The sequence below is a fragment of the Gymnogyps californianus genome, chromosome 2 (genome assembly GCF_018139145.2).
Source record: "Gymnogyps californianus isolate 813 chromosome 2, ASM1813914v2, whole genome shotgun sequence".
NCBI lineage: Eukaryota > Metazoa > Chordata > Aves > Accipitriformes > Cathartidae > Gymnogyps > Gymnogyps californianus.
This window is the reverse complement of record NC_059472.1, coordinates 121,452,435-121,473,898: the sequence shown is the minus strand read 5'-3', so window position 1 is coordinate 121,473,898 and position 21,464 is coordinate 121,452,435. Positions and strand designations below refer to the sequence as shown.

The 21,464-nt window shown below is 37.3% G+C and overlaps 1 protein-coding gene across 2 annotated transcripts in view; it reads left to right on the top strand.

Annotated features, from left to right (window-relative positions):
• The window catches only part of ANO10 (anoctamin 10), a 130,555-nt gene that overhangs the window by 71,545 nt on the left and 37,546 nt on the right, over positions 1–21,464 (top strand). For both annotated transcript variants that reach the window (XM_050891225.1, XM_050891224.1), the window contains one exon: positions 13,501–13,617. In XM_050891225.1, coding sequence (XP_050747182.1) covers positions 13,501–13,617 — 117 coding nt within the window. The remainder of the gene's footprint in view (positions 1–13,500; positions 13,618–21,464) is intronic.

Below are 21,464 nucleotides of genomic sequence, written 5' to 3'. Positions count from 1 at the left end.
TTTTTGTCTGTGTGAGAGAAGTTAGGCAAAAATAAGTAAATGTAACATGTAAAGATGCAAAGTTACTTAAAACAAAAAAGTCCCTTTCCCACAAAACAGCAATGGAGAACCTCAAAATTTCTAAAAAACTGAGCCAGGATAAAATATGGTGATATACATGTGTAATATGTTTACAGTGTTTGAAACATGGGAACTGATTTTAAAAGATCAGGTAGGGGTATAAAAAAAAAAAAAATCATTGCCTGCATGAACATGTAAAACAAAACCAGCAGCAGTACAGCGTTTGGTACTTCTCTAGTTTACATTTGGCATCCCTGCAAATTCTGAAAAGGATCCAGATGCTTTTCAGGCTTGAGGTGACAGGGTAATATGCTTGTTCCCATTGGAAGTGAGCAAAACAATATAATTTCATTGTATATGTCTAGTAAAGACATTGTTTCTGGCCTGAGAGAGCTACGTATCTCTGATGCTAAAAAGATTCATCATAGAAATTGATTTTAAATTGCTAGATACAGCAAAGTCATCTTGTCTAACCCAGAACCATTCAGTACTATCAAAGAAAGGTAATGTTCTTCTGGGTTGAAATAAAAATATACTCAATTTTTTTCTCATATTACTTGTATGTCATGCTGGAAGGTCTTACTTTTGAATACTGTTTGACTGAGAAATTTTTTTTCCTATGTTTGAGACATACTGATATTTCTTCTCCCAGTAAAAATGCTGGATGAGATGTTAGGAAAAGTTTGTGAAGAAGCAAAACTGATTTATGAGCCTGTTATCTGACATGACTTTAACCTTTTAGGATTTTTGTGTGACAATTTATTATGTTAGAAGATAATTCTTTAATTGTTATGTCACAAAACCCCACACAACTTCAAGAATTGCCAGCTCTCTCAAACATTCCAGGACAAGTTCTCCCATTGTATTTTTTTTTTAACCTTTTTGAGTCTATGGAGAGTATTTCTTTTATACATAAGGATGTGTGTGTTTGGATTATCCACGAACATTTGGTCAAGGATATAAAAAAAGAAAAAAAAGATAAAATCTAGGCCAAGAGGTTTTAGGGATTTCTTCTCTCAAGTAACAGCTCTTAAAGGACTTCTAAGGGAAAAAGGCAGGATCACAGCAAAGTAACGTTTTGAACCCTGAAAATTTTGTTCATGTTTTGCCTGTTCACTGTGCTATTAGTTTGTTTCTAGTTAAGATTCATGGGACTGTTGAGGGAGTCTGTGTTTGGATAAAAGATTTGAAGTGCTATGATCTTCAATGATCTCACTTCTATAAACGTGTATCTTTTTAAGACAGAAATTGCATTTATTTATCAGGACTGCCTATTTTTAGAGGTGATCACCTGCCTCTGCAACCCAGGAGTCATCTTGTTGCTTTTGGAGACAGCAGGTCTTGGAGATGGTAAGCTGGCTCGTGTTGCTGTTCGGGGGCAGTGAAGCTGACAGAGCGGTGGTGTATTGCAGCCGATTCCAAGGCACGCTCTGTTTGCAGCAACAGCCTTGCCCTTGTGCACCAGGCTTGCTCAGTCCTGTACCTTTGCATCCTTTCGTCCTTCTCCGTATGCTTCTCTCATTTTTCGTGAAGAGCTCTCCTTACCCACATTTAGCACAAAAAGGAGTGGCAGTTTGCTTCATCTAGAAGCTGAAGGAAAGGCACTGTAGAATACTTTCATTTCCAGCATTTCCTTAACTCAAGAAAGAGAATCACTTTTCAGTCTGGTCATAAGGAAAATGAATAAATACAAATGGTCCCCAGATTCGGGAAATAAATATCTGCTTTTCATCAGTCTATCTGTGCAGACCCAGGACTGGTTCAAGACTCAAGGTCTGCAGGATACACACTTCTGTAACGCCATCCTCCTGGTTCACAGCAGGGCCAAAACACTACTGCTAGAAGTTATTCCTGTAGTGAGGTAATGCCTCTTCACAGGTTTCTCTCATTCCCAGAATGAGTTTTGAAGCTGAGACACAGTCATTTTTGGTACCATGTTACCCCTTTTAATTACGAGTAGCAGACCAGTCACAGGTACAGATGATTTCTTCCTTCAGTCCCTGGACTTTTCACATTCCTGTGATAGCACTGGTCAGCTCTGTTGAGATTCATGTGTGAAAAGTCTCAGCTTCCCACCTGTCTCTGCTTGCATGTTATAGTTACTCAAGGACCTGTTCAGATTTAGTCACTGGTCCAAGATCTTGTCTGACATCTCAGCATTGCCCATTTGAGATGCTTGAGGCATCTTTCAAAGCCGTGTTCAGAATTGCTACTTAATTCATTTCAAATTGAAAGTGGCCTTCTCAGCTGAGATCATTTCAGCTGGAGAATGAGTCAGCTGCAGGTTTTTATGGCTGATTATTCCTATGTGATAATGTTTCATAGCAACAAAGTGATGCTGAGCCCTTGCTGCAAGTTGACTCCCAAATGGTCTTAAAATTCTAATTGAATCTATAAGTAGTGCTTTTTTGTTTTTTACTTTCAGCTTTGCTATTTGTAGGGAGATGAGAAGTTGTGCTCACTGCATGTTGCCAAAGCTGTTACACCGCTGAGATTAAACTGTTGATTTTCTGTTCTGCCTGTAGTTCCAAAGGCCAAACTACCAAGTCTCAGAACATAAGTGAATAAGCGCATAACAGTCTTTGTTGCTGTATTATCATTTTTGCTGGTATTCCTTTCTCCTCATACATCAGAATTCAACTGAGAACCTCTTCCTGATTCAAACATGATGGTTTTTGAGCTGTCCCAGATGCTCACTGAGTTTGTCAAGCAGTAAGCATTGGATTATGCTGATAGAAGTCTAGTTTTGAAGAACAGTACTGCACTGATGCAGCTGTGTGTATCGCAATGTATAGGAGAGTACTGCTTTCTGGTCTTTATGTTGGGATTCACATTCTGACTCGCATTCTCAGCTGATAGAATGACTTGATAGAATCACTTATTGCTGCTGTGGAGAACACAGCTTGTTCTTCCTCTCTTCCACTGTTCCCTCCCACCTCTCTTCTGGATTCTGCACCTTTTGATGGGCTTCGCATTTCTGAAGAACGTAAGCAGTTCTGGAAGCGTTTCATAGGCTGCTTTTATGTGAGTGCACGGAGAGCTAAAGCTGCGAGGTGTGTTATTGCTGAAAAACTCGATTGCATGCATATGACCTACAAAGAGATCTGCATTAACGGCAGTATTTTGTCTCAAAAGTGAATTTTGGCTCACAGTTAAAGATTCTTTTTTTCTCAGCTTGAACAGACCAGTTATGTTCCCAACAAGTTGAAGCAGGTCAACAGCTAAGGCTAAACTCTGGGCTGTGCTCTGTTGCAGAGGTCTGCCATGGCCATAAAAGCCGACATGAGAATTGCATGGCTAGCTTCCAACAGCTTTGATGAAGAACTCCTTTATAGCAAGGGCAGGTACTGGTGTTCCAAAACAGAGAAAATTGTATGTAGTTTTGTGAATACCCATTCACAGAAAAGACAGATAAAGAGGGCTTGAGGATGTACAGGTCTTTATTTTTTTTGAAGACACAGTTTTTATGCAAGCTTTTCAGGAGTTGGCAGCATATCCAAACACCTGCTGCAATGTTTAATTAAAATACTCCAGCTGAATGGAAAGCTTTTCTTCTGACCTTTATTGAAAAGCAAAGGATTATTTGACTTCGCATAGTTCTGATGGAAAAAAAACCTCTAGTTTTTACAGGAAAAATGCAGGTGATGAGTTTCCAGTATGAAAATTGTTAATTTAATTTTTCCCTACAGAATTGTTTCAGATTAGCTAGTTTTATTGTACCCATTTCAATTAATTTGTTTTAATTAAAGTTGCACAGGAATAGAGACAACAATTAATCTGCAGCTTACAGTGTGATATATCGCAATACCACTATTTTTCTCTGATGAGTCATGGCTGTGACATTTTGTTCATTATTTAACATTGCATGATTCACCTTTTGGTCCAGATTAAAAAACATGCCGTGTCCTACAGAATTTACTTACAGCTTCAAACAGAAGTAGAGTAAAGCATGCCACTTACAATAGGATGAATAGACAGAAGAAAGCTGTGCATTACACTAAAATTTTGAATCATTCAATGAAGGTGCATTTGCAGCATGGTGAAATATACTGTGTTTTGTTTTAAATGTGTTTATTCAGATACAGTTCTTTACTTATCTTGGTGTTGTGAGGTGAACAGATTTTTCAGTAGGAATAATGTTCTTGTGAATCAGCTTTGAAAGCATCAGAAGACAGTTGTATGTAAAGCCAGGTAGTTGTGAGAGAAATAAGCAAATATCTGTAAATACAATGCGATGCATCTAGTCGGAGAACTTGTTATTCACAGTTAAAGGTAAAAACTTAGGTGCATATCATCTTTGAAGACTAACTGTCTGAGACTTCACTCATAAAACTAAACCCCAGTTACATTTTCTGTCACTTGCTGTCAAGGCGACAGACAAAAACATCAATTTCAATGTTTAAAATAGTTTAAATTCTAATATAGATGCAACATCACCTTTTCCTAGCATAAACTGAAGAAAAATGTCAGATTGACAAGTTTAATTGTCTCACAATCTCCAGAACCAACATAGAGTTTTGGGAAGACCATCTGTAAGGCTTATTAAAGTATAGTGGTTTTACTTCCGTATGTGTACATTTTGATATCTTTGCTGAGTCTGTCCAAAACTCAATTGGGAGTTTTATACCTGTCCACTTTGGCTTGGACTAGGACAAATGAGGTCTGGTTGAAGCAGGAGCAAAGAGTTCTCAAAATCTGTGATGCCTACAGTAGGTGACAATTTCTGTTTATCACTAAACTGACTTACAGTAGTTTCAAACCCCTGGCAGAAACAATGCTTCATATCTCCTTACTAATCCCAAGTCATCCAGTCGTGTAACCAAGGAGGAATTTCTGAGTCCTCACAAACAGAATTCCTTACAATGCATAATTACAATGACATGCTGTAATTTACTTGCATCTTTTTTCATAGAGAAAAATGTATGGCTTAAAGGTGGAAAGAAGTATAAGTTTTGTAGATTAATAGAAAATAGCAAACTTTTTTTTTTTTTTCCCTTCCTTGATGTGGAACATTAGGGCATTTTGACAATAAACTATAACTGTCAGCATGGGAGCCAATATGTAATGTTAGCAATCAGCTAAGAGGCACTTCATATGGCTTGGTATTAATCATACTGTCAATTTTAATTCCATAGGCATCCTTCTTTCCACTTTTCACTTAGAATTTATTTCAGAGCGTGATCAGAGCTCTGCTGTTCATTACATTCAGCATTAGCTAATTTGGCTTTTGGCAACTCTTATCCCAGTTCCTATTAAATGCTAGCCATAAATTGAGATAAGGGTTGTGCCAAAACATTTCAGGATTATCAAATAGTAACATAGAGATGGGTGCATTATCATGTTGCTTTCAAGACTGTTGGGTTACTGCAAAATTAACCATTAGCAAATACAAGCTCCAAGACAAATTTACACCCACAGTGCTTTTATTCATGTCTTTTGAATTGACTACAGGATGAAACAAATGTGAGAAAAATCATGTCTTGTAACGTTTCTGAAACACTCGTTTGTGTATGTTGTATTTTTATAGAGACAGTTTTGCAAGTGTGCTGTATCATAAAATATTTTGGGTCACAGAATATGCTGTGTTTATGAAACAAGATTATTAGGGTAACTGTTTTTTTCCCAAGCTGCAGTCAGTTAGAAGTCTGTGTACAAGATTGATACCAGAAGTTCTTTTATTTAGAATTTTGTCTTTCAGCAGGTGTTTCTAGAACCTGCTGAATGTATAATTTCTAGTGACAGACGCAAAAATGGCAATTTGCCTGGAGAGAAGAGAAAGTGTTGCTTGGGTATGTAAATAAAACACCCTACCTTACCAGTCCTTGCCCCTCTTTTTTCATACTTCAGTCTTGAAAAAGTAATCTGAAAGTAGGCTTAAAAATTCCAATGTAAAAGATCTATAAAAAGGCTTGAACAGATATGTAAATGATGAGAAATAAAGAACTAGTGGCTTTTTTGCAGCATCAAATAAGTTGGTGACAAAATTGCTATAGATTTCTGGGCTGCCTTACATCTTAATTGTTATTGTTGGAGAAAATTATGGAGAACAGTTGGGCATCTAAATCTTTTCAAAAAGACTAATAAAACCAGATAATGCTTCAGTTCATTAGTGACTGAATATGATGTATAACAGCTGTGGTTTAAACATTAATAAGAAATAACCTATAAATAATCAGAAAATTTGTTTTTAAAAAATATTGAATTCTAGAAAGTATAATGGTGCCGTAAGACAAAAAAATTGTCACAACTATGTGATTGATCAGATTACTTATGCTTTAAGTTTATTAGCATGTGCATTGGTAGAATATTTGTTTATTTAACAGATTGCCCCTGATGACTTATGTTTAAAGTTGTATCTGGTTTAAATACTTCCTAAGGCTTTCCAAGAGCAGGACTAAGTTTCAGAAGTAGGACTGGCTTGCTTTGCTTGCTTTCCAACCAGTCTTCTAGAGCTTTTTTGAAAACAGAAGGAGAGTACAAAAATATGTAACGGCAGAAGAGACCAGCTCCCTCACTAGGAGATGATGTTTGCAATATTTTACTTTATTTTTCGCTTTGCTTAACCCATTGCTTTTGCAGTTACTTCCTGGAAACGTGAGCACAGAATCTGCTTCCTTAGAGATTATCTTTACTTCTTTTTTTAAACTTTCATGTTGTCTTATATGTTAGTCTCCTGCTCAGGAGTGCTGGTCTGGAATTGGCTTTTTTTCAATAGTGATAGTGTATGAAGCCATTGTAGTATTTAGTATAAATTTACTACTTCTGAAAGAAACCAATTCAATATTCTTGAGGCATAAGGCCAAGACTTAACTGGAAGGAGGGGTGTATCAGTGCTACTAGAGGCCAGTGCTGCTAATGTATGCGTAACAGTAATAAAACAAACCCCTGTTCTCATGCTGTAGCTTAATACTTATTTTCATGATTGAAATCCACCTCAAAACTGCATATTAAAGCCTGATATCTTTTTCAGTGTAGATTTCTACTTGTGAGGTTTGATAGTGGATTGGTAATAAAAATACAGACCAGGATTTCTGCGCTAATTAAAACAATTTCAGAAGTGTAAATGTAAGGAGAGACTGTGCAAGCTGGCATTCACTCTTCAGATAGGTGAATTTAGTACATGTCACATCCTACCACCCCCAGGAAAAGAAAATACCTGTTGTGGTTCAGCCATTGAATTTTAAGACCCAGATTCAGCAAATGACCTGGGCATTATTTTTTAACCTACTTTTAAGCCTGGGCTTATATGTTTTTCTGAACATAAATATATTTATAGATATGCTTAAAACTAAACATAAGCTTAAATATTCTGTTGAGCAGGGCTAAATTTCACAAACATGCTGGTGCAGTCAATAGGAGATTGATGATCTGCTCTTACCCTCCTGATGGTCTGCGAGATGTTCTGTCAGAAAGGTAGCTTCCAGTTTTATTTGGGCAGCCTTTGCGGGTTTGTGTGTGTGTGTGTGCGCGCGCGCGCATGTTTATCATTTAAGAGGAAGAAACGGACGTTCTGTTACAGATTATAAATGGACCGGATAATGCTGTCTCTGCTTACGCTTTCTGACATGTTTTGTAATAAGTTTCTGTTTAGTTGCATCTACCTCAGCCACATTTTAATGGGGCAGGCTGAAACTCTCCCTGCTGGATGGGTTTTTTTCAGTTTGGAGTTTTGAGGTTTTGCATTTTTACATAAATGCCTTCCTCCTTTTAAGAAAGGAGAAAATACATAAATATAAATATAATATAAATATAGAATATTTATAAATATATAAAAATAAGTTTACTATTGTGTTGAGAAGACGGATTGTATCTGTGCTCTGAAGTAGCAATGCGAAGGTTGACAGAAGGCTTACTCTGATCTATAGAATGTGCTTTATGATGATGAGAAAACTGCCCAAACTTGGCAATGATATAAGTTTCTGAAACATCTTTGGTTTATGTGCTTTGTGGAGACTTAAAGGAGCACAGCAGGTGTAAGTGCATGAACATTTCGCCTGTATTGAGCATATTCCAGTTGAGAGCTGAGACAAACTTCACTGTGCTGGAGTGGCAAGAGGCATTGAATCTGAGGCAGGAAGGCTGCACTTCCATCCTAGTGTTTCCCTGGAGTTTTGGCAGGGAGGAGGGGAAAGCTTATTCCAGCTGAAATGAGGGAGAGATGGGTTATGCTGATTTGGGGATAAATGGGGTAGATGGAGCATGCAGATTGCGGCAGGCATCTGGACTGTAAGTGTGTGCATGCGTATGTGGGAAGAGAAAACAAAGTCTCAAGCTGAACAGGAGATGTGAAGAAGCCTTGAAATAGGACCAACATGAAATAACAACTTTTTTATCATTCCACTCCCCCTCCCCCAGGATTTTGGACATGTCTGTGGATAAAACGAAATTTTGAAAGGAATATCAGAGGTTTTTATTAAGGCAGATTCCATTCCCATTTTACGAAAATTCCATAATAATATATGGGATATGAGGTTTTAAAAGCAGCATTTATCAGAATAGCGAAGAAAGGCCCTTTTTAAAGTCCCTCAGCTGTGATGATTCTGCTCCATTAGCAAAACTCTGTAATGAAGCCAGTTCAGTCTAAAAGTGGGAAGGAAAGTTTGGTCGTGCTTTCTTTTTATGTATATTGCAGAAATATTTGCTCATAAATTTATTTTATTGCTGTCTATTAAAGACAATTTAATTGAATTGAACTTCCTGAGCTCTATGGAAATTTTTCTTTGCCTGTATTGCTCCCTTGACAGAATTATTTTTCACTTTCCTCCTGTCTTTTTTCTACTCTCAGAAAGATGCAAGACCCTCAAAGCTAAAAACTTGCCACAGAAAGAGAGAAACATTTTTTTTTTTTTGATCTGTTCTTAGTGTTTGATCTTAGCTTAGTTTAATGTCAGAATACTGTGATCTGGAGTCCTAGCAAGAATCTAATGATCTCCCTGCCTTCTGCTCTGACGGCAACATGATCTTGCAGTGATACTTTCCTATACGCAAAGGCATTTTGCATATACCAGTAGAGAATAGAGATTCAAAGCAATGTGCCATTCTCAGGTGTTGGCTTTTGTGTAGGGTTCCTTACATACACAAAGTTAGTAACCAGTGACCATCTTGTTTCATGGTATCTACTGGTTCTAGGCTGGACTAGGTCTAGATTTCTGATGTTAATTGAAAGTTTTTACAAATATTAGATTCTCAAATAGGCTTTTGATGCAAAATTTTATTAAAGTCTCTCCAAGCTAACATTTGGCATGCACTTTATCAGCTAACCAGCAACACAGCTACTGCGTATGTTCTTTTTTTTTTCCTTTTTTTTTTCCCAGTTGAGTAGATTTTGACAGGAATTGCTGCAGTAAGACCACTATAGAACTCAAATTAGCTGTTCAAAATTCCAGGAATTTAACCCTAATTTGCATTTTCTGTTTTAGAAGAGACGAGGTTGGGGACCCGCTGCTGCAAAACACAGCTGCTGCTTTTAGTCTTGTCGGTGGCTTTGCAGAACAGAATAGTTCTTCTGGCTCTCTAAGCACCTGGCACAAGACCACAAAGAGTTTGATGGCACTGCATTTATCAAGGGGGAGAGACTCATTGCTGTTTCTCTCTGTGCCCGCTTGGCAGATTGCAAAATAGGAGGCAACTTTGCTGTTGGCATTGGAGAGCTTACAGCTTGTGTGAATGTTATCCTGGGTTTTGCTCGCAGTGAAATAGTCCTCTTGTAATCATGAAGGGCATGTTCTTGGAAATAACACCGCTTTTTAATGGTTGCATTTAGAAATAATGGTTGGGTTTGTAACCTGATTTAACAAAAAAAAAAAAACAAAATAAAAAAAACCAAAACCAACTCTATGAAGAAATTTTAGTATTGGACAAATACATTTGCAGTAGTTGTGTAGCAAATTTGGATAAATGTTCGTATTTTCTTTTTATAATATACTCATACTAGTGTTAATGTAACTTTATACTATGAAAGAGAATTTTGCTGTCTATTCTGGTGATTTATACTGTACTCTTAAGACATTTCTTTTTTGAAAGCAGATGTCTCCTTTTTGTGGATCTGACTTGCAGGAATTATACTAAAACAAGATTAAGAAATCAGTACGGAATATGAATGATATAATGAACATAACTGCTCATCTCCCTACTTTTTCCTTCAATTTCTCTTGAATAACTACTTACATTTCTTTAGTCAAATGGCAATTCCAAAATGCAATATAAACTTAATAAAATTAGATACGTTTTCTTTTAAAGCGGTTTTGTGAATCATATGACCCACATTAATCATTTCTGCCAGTTACCTTCCTGGTTTTATTAATATTACTCCTAATTTGCAAATAGGAACAGCTGGAGAAGTTATCCAAGGGAGGCTGTTGCTCTGATGTCTTTTTTCAGGTTCACTGGGAGTTATGAGGTGGAACTGAACTGAATTTGCAGTCTGTTGAGTCCAATGTGTTTTCTGAGGTCACCGTGTTGCACACAGGGACATCCCACGCAGTTCTGAGCACTTCATGACTGATAAAGCTTTGTTTTGATGGGAGGGAAAAGAACATTAAAAAGCTGTTCTGAGGGGTAAAACCAAAGGTCTACCCAACCCAGTTATCTTTTTTTACGGTGGCCCGTACTGGATGCCTAGGAAAGAGGATGACAGTAGGGCAAGCAAAAGTAGGGAATTTGCCCATCTGTACTCCAACTTCTGAGCCCTCTCTGGCTTGAAGGCCTTCTGAATCAGAGATTCTGCCTTCGTGTTTAAGGCTGTATCCTTGTGTTTACAGGCTATGAGTTGTGCTAGCATGAAAACTGACTTTTCTGACAAACAGCTAGTTTGTGTCAAAGGCATTTTTCAATACATGTGGGTAACAGGTAGCCTATTGCCAAAAAAACCGTCTCTGGAATACTGCTGAACTGCTGGGCTCTGGTTAGTTGATACAACTAACTCTTCACATGGTGAAGTAGTTAAAACACATTGCCGTTCTAAATCTATTTTACAAAATACAGTGTTTTCCAGGATTAACGGCAGCATTTTTGTTGGTTTTATTTCTGGTTTCCCTAGATGTCTCTTCTATTCCTTCCTCACCCCTATCAAAAATGGGAAAAATTTAGTCAGCCTCTGTCCTCCATAATATTATTTACATTTCCCTGAAATGATTTTGATTTATTTTCTTAAAAATTGTTTGGATTTGGAGCTACTTTGACGTCTCTGTGTAAAGTTACTACTTTGGCTTATGTTTTCAAGGCTCTTCAAGAAGTAGTGGCTGAACAATTACAGTTCCAAAATTTGATTCTCACTCTTTAATATGATCAAAAAATATGATTTTTTTTTTCTTTTGTTTAGCAAAGTGAGATGAAGCCCAGTCCAAAGGACTTGGGCAGCTAGAAGCTACATTGTGTGATGCTGCATCTTTTTTTCAACTGAAATGTCCGTTGTAACTTTTCAAATAAATATCCCTGTCCAAATCCCTCAGTTTCTGCTAGTTTTGTCAGTCATTTGCCTTAAGTGTAAGATTTTACCCTAATCCTGTTATCTAGTTTTGAGTTACTCCAATTTTGATCTCCTTATTTTCCTGTTTCCAAACCAAAATTTTATCTGTAGATTAGTTATTCCCCTTCAACCTGTGATTCCTTATGACTCTATTCTGCATAGGAGTATTGTTTGTCTTATTTTATTATTGTCTTCAACATTTTACCTTTTTCCATTTAAGAGATTCCTCCAATGCTAGCTCTGAGATATGTTTTATTGTTATGTATTTCTAGCATAAACCAACATTGTTTGCTATCGGGTTTTTTTGCCAGACAAGTACCTTAGTAGCAGACACTATTAAGTTGAGTGGGAAAAGAAAATTTGTATGAGTGGGAGAATGTTTTACTGTTGACGTAATTTTTTTTTAATAATGCGGTAGTAGCCATTGCATTACACAGCAGACATGCTAATTGCTTCATTAACCTCTTAATCTGTGTTCAGGTTTTCATTGATGATGTATTAGCGTTGCATTAATTTTCAGCCTTCCTTTCACCTCTTTAAATAAGGTATTATTCTTTGCACTAACCGTTTGTTTCCTAGACCTACTAACTATTTTTCTGTAATATATTTTTAAAAATAATTTCATGTATGGCTCTTTGTTGTTGTTCTCTTACTTGTTACTATTATCTGATTTCTTACTTTAACTCTTATTTATTGCAATTGGCTCATTTAGAGTTTCACTACCACTCCTGCGAAGTCTGTAGTGTTTTTGCTAGCTTCTTGCTCACGTAATTCCAGAGTCTCAGGGATTTTTGGTCTGTTACGTTGTTATTCACGTGCCCAATTGCATCAAGATCATATAGTTCAGCAAAATGTATTTTAGAAAGGAGCACTGATCTGTTCCATTTTATAAAAAAAAAATCAGGGAAATTTGATAAGTAGCTTGGACATGCAATCTAAATTTAAGCATGTCTATGAGTATCATCGTATCAGTGGAACTTAAGCATGTGCTTGAAGTTAAGCACATATATTTAAGTGTTGCCTTATATTGGTCAGGGTTTTCTCAGCTAGGAGCAAGTTCATGCTTGCAAACATGTAGCATACTGTTAGCTCAGCCCTTGATAAAATAAGATTTAATGATTCTTGTTTAGATGATATTTATAGTTGACAGAAATGAAGAAACAAAACCGCTGACTTGACAGTTTGGCACGTGTTTTTGGTGAGATGAGGGGAACGGTGCATGTTTAAGTGAAATTTAAAGACTGGTCAATGACTAGGTTCAACAGAACTTCGTGCTTGTTTTCTCTTAAATAAGATTATAATCTTTTGTGATAAATTATGACTAATTTGGCATCTTACATGTGGAATGTTTCTCCATTTCCTGGAAAGTTTCTGTTCATGAGTGTGCTGCTTCTTTAAAGATCATATTTTATTTTATTTTGTTCTCTTCTGATGCTTTCTCAGGAGTGCTTTTAGGTTTCAATAACTTCTCTAATGCAGAATTCTGTGTTTGTTCATATTTTTTACAATGTGCTTGTTTCATTTGTATCATGATATATGTATATGTGTATGTGCACGTATGTATGTTATAATTGCATCTAATTATATGTAATTATATATGTAAATTTCACTATGAAACTGTATGTGCTGGGTGCCATAATTAATTTTCTATGCACCAATAGTATGTTTTAAAAGCTGCTATTTTATCTGAATCACAAATACAAAATTGAATTAGAAATTTATAGTACATAGTGAAAATAAGATTATTATGAAAATAAGCCAAACTACATGTATTTATACTCAAATTATGAATGACTGTAAATAGAAAAAATGTGGAGTAGCTGAGGCTCAATGTGGTTATAGTATGCTGTGTTGCACGTCACAAGAAATAATTGTTTATACCTCTATTTCTAAGATTTGGAAATAGTATTATGCTGTTCTCTCCATGCTTCAAACTCTATAGAACAATATTTTTCTCTTTACTTTTTTTCCAGCACTTGCTACTGGCAATAAAGTTTATCATGGCATTTGTAATTCCGGATAAACCAAGAGATATCCAGATAAAACTAGCCAAATTGGAATTTGAATCTCTAGAGGCTCTCAAACAACAGGTAAGAGCAACTGACATGTAGAACAGTGAAAAGCTTTGGTGGCCTGAAGGAAAGATAAAATAGGGAGATTCTGCTTTTGTTTTAGGTGGATAAATATGTAAATCCTGGGGTTTTGAAATTCCTGTTTACATTGTATTAAGATTAGCTAGCTAAAGCTGTTCCACCTCTACCCCACAGGTTGTGGTGGCAGAGCTGGGGTGGCTGAGTGGGGTGTGGAACAGTCACTGGTAGTGCAGTGTACAGCACAGAGTATTAAATAAATAGAAAACAGTGCTGGTTTACTTCTACACATTGGGTTGTAAACTGTAGCATTTCAGATACTGTTTCATTTTCTGTTAATCCATCACTGCTTAAGAAGTAGAGCAGAGAGCTGGAAGTTTTAACAGATTCATCTCTCCTTTCAACCCACCAATGTATGTGAGTCAACACCAGGAAAATGGTCTTCCTTTTCAGACAGCTTGAAATTCCTGGCATGGCTAGTAATGTAGCAACTTGTAATGTCTGTTGTCCTTGTGTGTGCAAACATACTTTGTTTATGTTGTCACTTTTAAAGGACATTGGGCTCTATGAAACCTCCTTTCATCCCCTGGAGGTGTTTGTTGTTGCAACACTAGGATTTCTTTCATTGCTGAAATACCACCACAAATAAACAGTTAACTTGGCTCCAATATAAACAGAAATTGTAAACAGGCTGAACATGTTTGAAATAATTGTTTTGAGAACTAAGTATGTATGAGGGAATGGTAATGTTGCCTTATTTTACTGTCCATACAATATTCTCATTTTATTGCATAAATAAGGTATATTTTACAATATACTTAACAAGCATTCCAAAGCGATTTAGGAAAATAAGGAACTAGCTTTTTCTACTGAAAATTTCTGTTTTAACAAATGATTCCATAGAGAGAGTGGTGGAGATCACAAGAGATGAAGAATCGTATGGGATTAGCTTCAGTAGGATACAGAGATTCTACAGACCTGTTTTTGCAATGGCAGCGTTCTTTAGGAGTTTCTGACTGTAGCATGCTAGACAGGATTTCTAAACTAGCTTACATATAAGAAAAAAACCAAAACAGCTAGGAGCTGCAGAGACTGGTTCACCTATTTATTGGTAGCTCAGATATTTTTACACTGCAGTGCATGGTTTTACATGAACATATTCTTTGTGTGCTCCACATGCAGATGTGTAACCTCCTCTATACTGTGGTTTTTTGTGTAGAATGGGAGTTTACTTTTTCGAACATCTACCATAGCTGCATGTGACAAAATGATCTCTTAATTCTGGACAAACTGAGCCTGTAAACAATACACTGCCTTTTCTAGTTAAAAACCCGCAGTTTTGTATGGTACTAGAACATCGCTATTGAGGTCAGCACTGTCTTCCATAATCAGCCATAACAAACAAAATCCAAATTACCGTTGAATCTAATGCCTGATAGTTTTGTTTTGCCTTTCTCTAGTATGTTGACGTGAAGTTACCAGGAGCTGGTCATGGATCTCATGTACTTTTTAGATAAAATTAAAAGGAACAGGACTACATTTCTGTTTTAGTTGTTCATTCTCTGTTTTCATTTTGTAGACAGGCAAAACTAGGTCATCCCCTGGAACCTTAAGCTTAAGTGAATATAGTCACCTTTGGTTATAATGTGCAAACTGGAATATATACGGAGTCTCTTTCAATATGAGTGTGCACGTCAGCAGTTAGGACTTCATCTCCTGTCCTTACATCTGTGCATTCCTTACAATAATATATGCCTGATTCCCAGTTCTTCAGGATTGTTTCATTAATTCAGTGGTGAAAAGTTAGTCTGAATTTCAGTAAGAACCAGAAGCCTGGCAGTTCTCGCCTAATACTTTCAGGCTTCCTACAGGATCCAGGAAGAGTATTGTCTGGTTTTCAGCTGCCTTGGTAGGTACTTTAAACACAAGTGTCTACCATCAATCACCTTTTTAGATTTCCTCTGATTGATACTGTGCTACGTATCCCATAGACATTTAGAGATTTGGGCTTTTTTTCTGGTGCCTTAGTTTTTTGAGTGAAAAATATCTGGATTTAAAAGTAATACATTGGCAGTGCAAAAAGATACTGAAGCATTTATTTTTGAAGCACATTTTCTAGTTCTTCCTCTTGTTAGTGAGAGTCATCATGGTAATTTATGCTGTATATCTTACTTTCAAGCAAAAAACAGCAACAAAATCCCCCCAAACAGCTCTTCAAAAAAACCAGACCTATAAAAGTCTGGGGCAAATGTGTTGTGGGATCACATGTTACGGAGAAACTGGTTTATATCCTTTTGTGCAAGTATGTATCACATTCCTCTCTTGATGCTATCCAGACATGCATGCTGTTGTGTTTTACCATGTGAGCTTTTAGAGTACTGCTGTGTTGGGATGTAGCTGTTAGAAGGGTGTTAACACTGTCAGACTGTAAACCTCTAAGATGCCAAAATAGATTATTAGGCTCCATATATAGTGCATGGAGAGAAAATCTCCTAATACAGCTGCTTTGAACAGTTGTATTGATTATGCTTGGGATCCTTAACTTTAGACAGTGTGAGCACCTTTACATTTTCATTAATGCTAAGCTAATTGCTTTTTAACCTGGTGCAGTGGAACTGTAACTATTCTGTGTTCAAATCCATTTGAAGACTGAGTTGGTGTCTATTTGAAAGGGATTTTAAGGAATATAGTGTCTCAGCTCCCTAATAGAGATGAATGATCATCATTAGAGCTTGTTAAAACCTCCTATACGGTGAAAAATGCCGTAATTAAAAAAAAATCCAATATAAAATATTGGAATGACAGTCTTGTTTTGAAGTTCTCGAACTAAGAAAGTTTTTTAGGAAGTATGTAGTTTGTGTTAAGACTGTTGAAAGGGAGTGGACTGTTGAATGGGTTGTAATAATTTGATGTATTTTGAAAATACTTTGTTATGATACACTTGAAGTATAACAAAGTTTGTTGACATAACTCAAGACAAAATACTTTAATGTTTCTGAATCCAAATCAGGGAATGTGCTAAATCTGTAGACTTTGCTTCAAATTTCCCTGTGTCCTTCAGTATAAAGAATGGTAGAGGAGGCTGGTTAGACTCTGTTGGGGGGGGGGGGGGGGCATGGGGGCAGAGAATAAATTAATGTGAACTCTTTAATAGAGGACTAAAGAGAATATGAATCAAGGTTTTTGGAAGAGAAGCAGGAGCAATTCCATTCACACTCCCTAAAGTGTTGTAAGTTTCTTTGTCACCTGGAAGGAAGCCTGGATGCTGGGCAACTAGAAGTGGGTACTGTCTGCTACTAGGGTGATGGACCCTTTTCTGGTGAACATCATGATCCTTCTTAGGGAAGTAGCTAGCTAGTGAAGTGGGGTGAGGTGCCCGAGACTCCCCTTGCTTCTTTGCAGTACTCTGCTCTGTTGCATCTATTTCTTGCAAGTGCAGAAGCATGCCATGCTCTTCGGTCTAGTTCCTATTTTAAGGAAGAGAGACCAAGTATAGGTGTGCCTGCAAGCAGCAAGGGAACAGTCAGTTAATTCTTCAGTGGTTCAGGAATTACCATAGGCATAGGTGAGGACCAATGCTGTAAAACTAGTGTGAGGACACTATCTAGCATTTTCGGGGCAGTGACGTTGAAAGCTACACTGATAAGCATTTTAGCTTCTGGACAGATCAAGGCTTAATGAATAGACAAAAGGCCCTCATGGTTGGAGATGGGTCAGCAGTCTATCCTTATAAAAGGTCTGAGTTCCAGAAGCACAAGACAAACACAGATTAAACAGCATAACTTGCATTTTGTGGACTAGATTCCAGTCATGTTTTCAGGTATTGTGAGATCTTCCCAGTATTACCTTCTTCCAATTGAGGCAAATATCAAATTAATACCTTCTATCTGCACTGAAGCTAGACTCAGGCAAAGCAAACGAGAGACAAATTGGGGTAAAATAATTATTCATGCAATTGTTTTCTGAGCATAAAATACAGAGAGTAGCAACTCCAACATGATGTATAACTAGTAGCCATTTTTCAAGGAAAATTAAAGTTTTAAATGGTGAGGAATGGTGTATCTTTTCACAAAGTGCAACTACCTAGACAGCATCAGTATTAGCTCTGAAAACAAAAGCTTACTGATGTGAAAATGCTTGGTTTTTGTATGGTACTTTTGCATTAAAAAAATCTGAATTATATAAATTGGATAAAGATGTTTTTCCTTATAGTATCATCTTCACTATTTCAGCAGAGTAAACATAGCCCTGATAGCAACAACAGAGAAATAAATTTTAGTGCAAGAATTTGCTTTTTCAGAGGAATTACAGGGGAAAAACCCCTGTCCTTAAGCTGAGGCAGAAACGCAGACGTGGAGGATTTTTTGTTCTGTGCATCCCTTCCCAGTCCCCTCCTTGCCCCCAGCCCTTACCTCCAAGGGGACCTAATCTATAAATATCCCGTCATCCCTGTGCTCTAGCTTCCTTTCTTAGTGTTCTAACCATCAGTGGCCAGTATCTTTTAACAGGAATGCCTTTTCCTTCTGATAAATGAAGCCTTTTAATGCTTCCTCTGAATAAGTGTGTCCATCTGTTGGATATCTGGTGTCCATCTATAAATGTTCCAGCAGAAAGAGACTCCAGATAGATAACATGCTTGTGAACAAAGGACCTGATCAGCTGATTGACAGTTGTCATCCTTCCTCAACTGCCAGTAATGAAAAAGGTCAAGCTTATTGAACACCAGCCATGAAAATATGCCTCCTTTATCCTCCCTGGTGTATTTCTTTTCAGAGTGAGATAAAGCAACATAGTCATTCAGCCTGGGCCAAGTGGAGAAAGACCTTTTGCTCTTTCATACAGTATCTCCCATGGTGGTTGTACCATCTACATATAATTGCTTAGTGGCAGTGGTATAATCTGAATATCCATAAACAATTGCTTCGGTTGCTTTAGAGTGAGATCTAGGTGTTTGTAAGTCAGTAGTGCGCCTTCTTAATGATTTCCAGTGGAATAACAAGTTTTCCAAAGCAACAGTAGGTATGGCATTCACTAGGATTTCTCCAGCAATGTCATCCATTTCCTGAAAACAGGTCTCGTGTCTCAGTTCCCTCTCCAGGAAATGCAAAAAATGAAGAATGCTGTGACTGATCTCTGCATCATCTTCATTGACCAAAAGCTTCTTCAAAACACGATAGTGTGTCAGTTAGCTTCTTCTTGAAAGGGATGGTGAGACAATGACAGAAAGAGGCAGGTGTCTGTTTGCCTAGGTGCATTCATATGGAAAGTTTAAACTCTATCTCCCTCCTTCTACAGGTATTCTGGCATGTAAAAGTTGCTGTTCTCTCCAGTAGAAACCTGCTGCTTCAAATAATTTCAGTGCTTTAACGTTGCAATTCACTGCACTGCAGCAGCTCTAATAACTGCAAAGCTTTCTGGTTTCTGACTGCAATGTCTGGACCTTGCCATTTCCCCTAGGAATAGTACCCACTAGCACTAATCACGTCCTTTCCAGAAGGAATACGCTAAGTTTGAGTGTGCTGGCCCATCTGGCCCCTGTCCTGTTAGAGTGCTTAGTCTCTCTGAGAACAGCTTTCTGTAGCTGAGAGCAAAACAAAGAGATACAGCTAACTTAAGGGTCTTCTGCACTGGGCAACATTTATGCTTGCTCCTTGCACCTCTTCAAGCTGTTGTTCTTGCAGAGTTTTTCTATTTACTAACATGTCATGTGCCTCAGAATATGACTGTGAGTGTGATCGGCCAACATAGCTGCTTGAACTGCCAGTAAGCCTCAGAAATGACCCTTCTTTTTTGGTGGGGGAAGGAAGAGAACAGGATCTTCTTTTTTTTTGACCATTTAACATTGGGAGAGCATGAGTTTTTAGTTCTTAACATCCTGCTTATTTATCTTGCGAAATGGGAACTGAAGACAGTTTTTGTGAGGCTGAAACAGACTCAATGGATTTCTGCCTCATTCAGTGCTATAATTACCAGAATTAGAGGGCTCGGTAAAGGACTACCAGTAGCTTCAGGACTACCCTCGAGACACTGCTGATAATAAAAGCAGAAGCTCGTGCCGTGCTCACTGGCAATGCTGAGCAAACACAAGGCTGCAGTCAGATAGGAGGAAAGGCAAGTAGCTGAAATGAAAAGATTTCATTCAAATAATCAAAGATTTGCAAAACAACCTGTAGGAAAGACTGGTGAAACTTGAGCTCAAACATTGAATTTAGGTTAAAACAGAATGAGATGAAATAAAACACTTGCTTTATGTTTTGACCAAAAAAAGAATCCTTAAGTATTGTTTCTAAAGAAAAAATATTTTTAACAAAACCTTATTTTTTTTCAGCAAAAATGTGTGGCTGCACTTTTTTTGATAGGCTCCACTGGCTTGTGTAATCAGACATAATTCAGAGGTTAAAATAGAACCATTACTAATCGTTGTTTGCTGTAGGTTTTTTTTAAGAGTCCAAACCTGTTAATTCAACTTTGCAAATGCAGTTTTTCCCTAGTGAATAGTCAGAATGCTTTCAGACATGTCAATATAACATTGGCATGTGTTTGGTAGCAGCAGGGATATAATGCAAGTAAGATTCATTATATTTTCATAACACGGTTTTTTAAGCATAGAAAAACTTGCACCCAGTCATAGGAGAACAGATTGTGTTCAAACATAGTTTTGCCAGTGTATTTTAAACGTGAATTCCTTTAATGCTGGACCTTTCCTGAGAGTATGTTTCTGAAAATTACTTTCAATATAAAAGTGTTAGCAAAACAAAATAAATGATGATCCTTTAAGGAAAAAAGTAAAATCAAAAGCCCATTAATTTGGGAAGAAGGTTTTTATGTCCACATTTGTGGCTTTTCAGCGGAAGGTGAGATGACACCAAGTCTGCCTCGTTTGCAGATAAGTTAAACTTTTAAATATGGGACCCTTGAGAGCTAACAGTATAAATATAAACTTTTAAATAGATACGAGTATAATGTGATGGTAGCTGATACTTTTGCATGCTCTTAATGGGAACAGAAACAAACAGTGCACCAGCTTCCCAGCAGGTGTAATTTTCTTTTCCAACAATCCATTCGTTCTCTGTGACTATTGCCAGGGGTAAAATTGTCCATCAAGTTATGTTTCCATAACAGCTGAGTCTCCCTGGAAAGATAACCCGTTTTACCTTTCTCAAATCCTGACCTAGTGCCTGGTGGTAGAATGAACATCAATCAGTTCAGTCCTCTCTTTTTGCCTGACATCCCAGATCATTGACAAGATATGATCTCAACAAGGAAACCTGGAGTAAGGGGATAGGATAAAAACTAGGTTAAAATTGTTCCTACTGTAAGAATGCTGCAGCTACATCAGGCTTTCATAGTTTCAGAACCCAGAGGGGATCCCAATTATATGTGAACTGGTTTGAGTACAAGGGAAGAGGGTATTCCACTTCCCATACAAACGAGAGTAAAGCGCACAGTGACATTTGATTTCAAGAACTCTGGTAACCAGCTTTCAACAGGACATTCATGTGTCTGTAGTTACAGACTTCTAAATAATGGTTGCACCTGTTACTGAGAAGGTGAAGGACTAGAGCAAGAGAAAAAGTGAAATCTCTTGTCTCATTAAAATTCCTTCAAAAGAAAAGAATCCCAAAAGATTACACTTACCATGATTTGATAATGAAATTTTCTTTATAGAACTGAATAGAACCTGGTGATAAAAAAAGTAGTATTTGTTGCAAGCAGCTGTCGACTCCTACAGGCCTCCATCACATTTTCAATATCCTTTTCCCTATGCTACCTCAAAAGATCCCAGTGAGAACAATAAGCTTTTAAAGGAAATGCTAGTTTAATTGAAATAATTAAACTTGACTCTG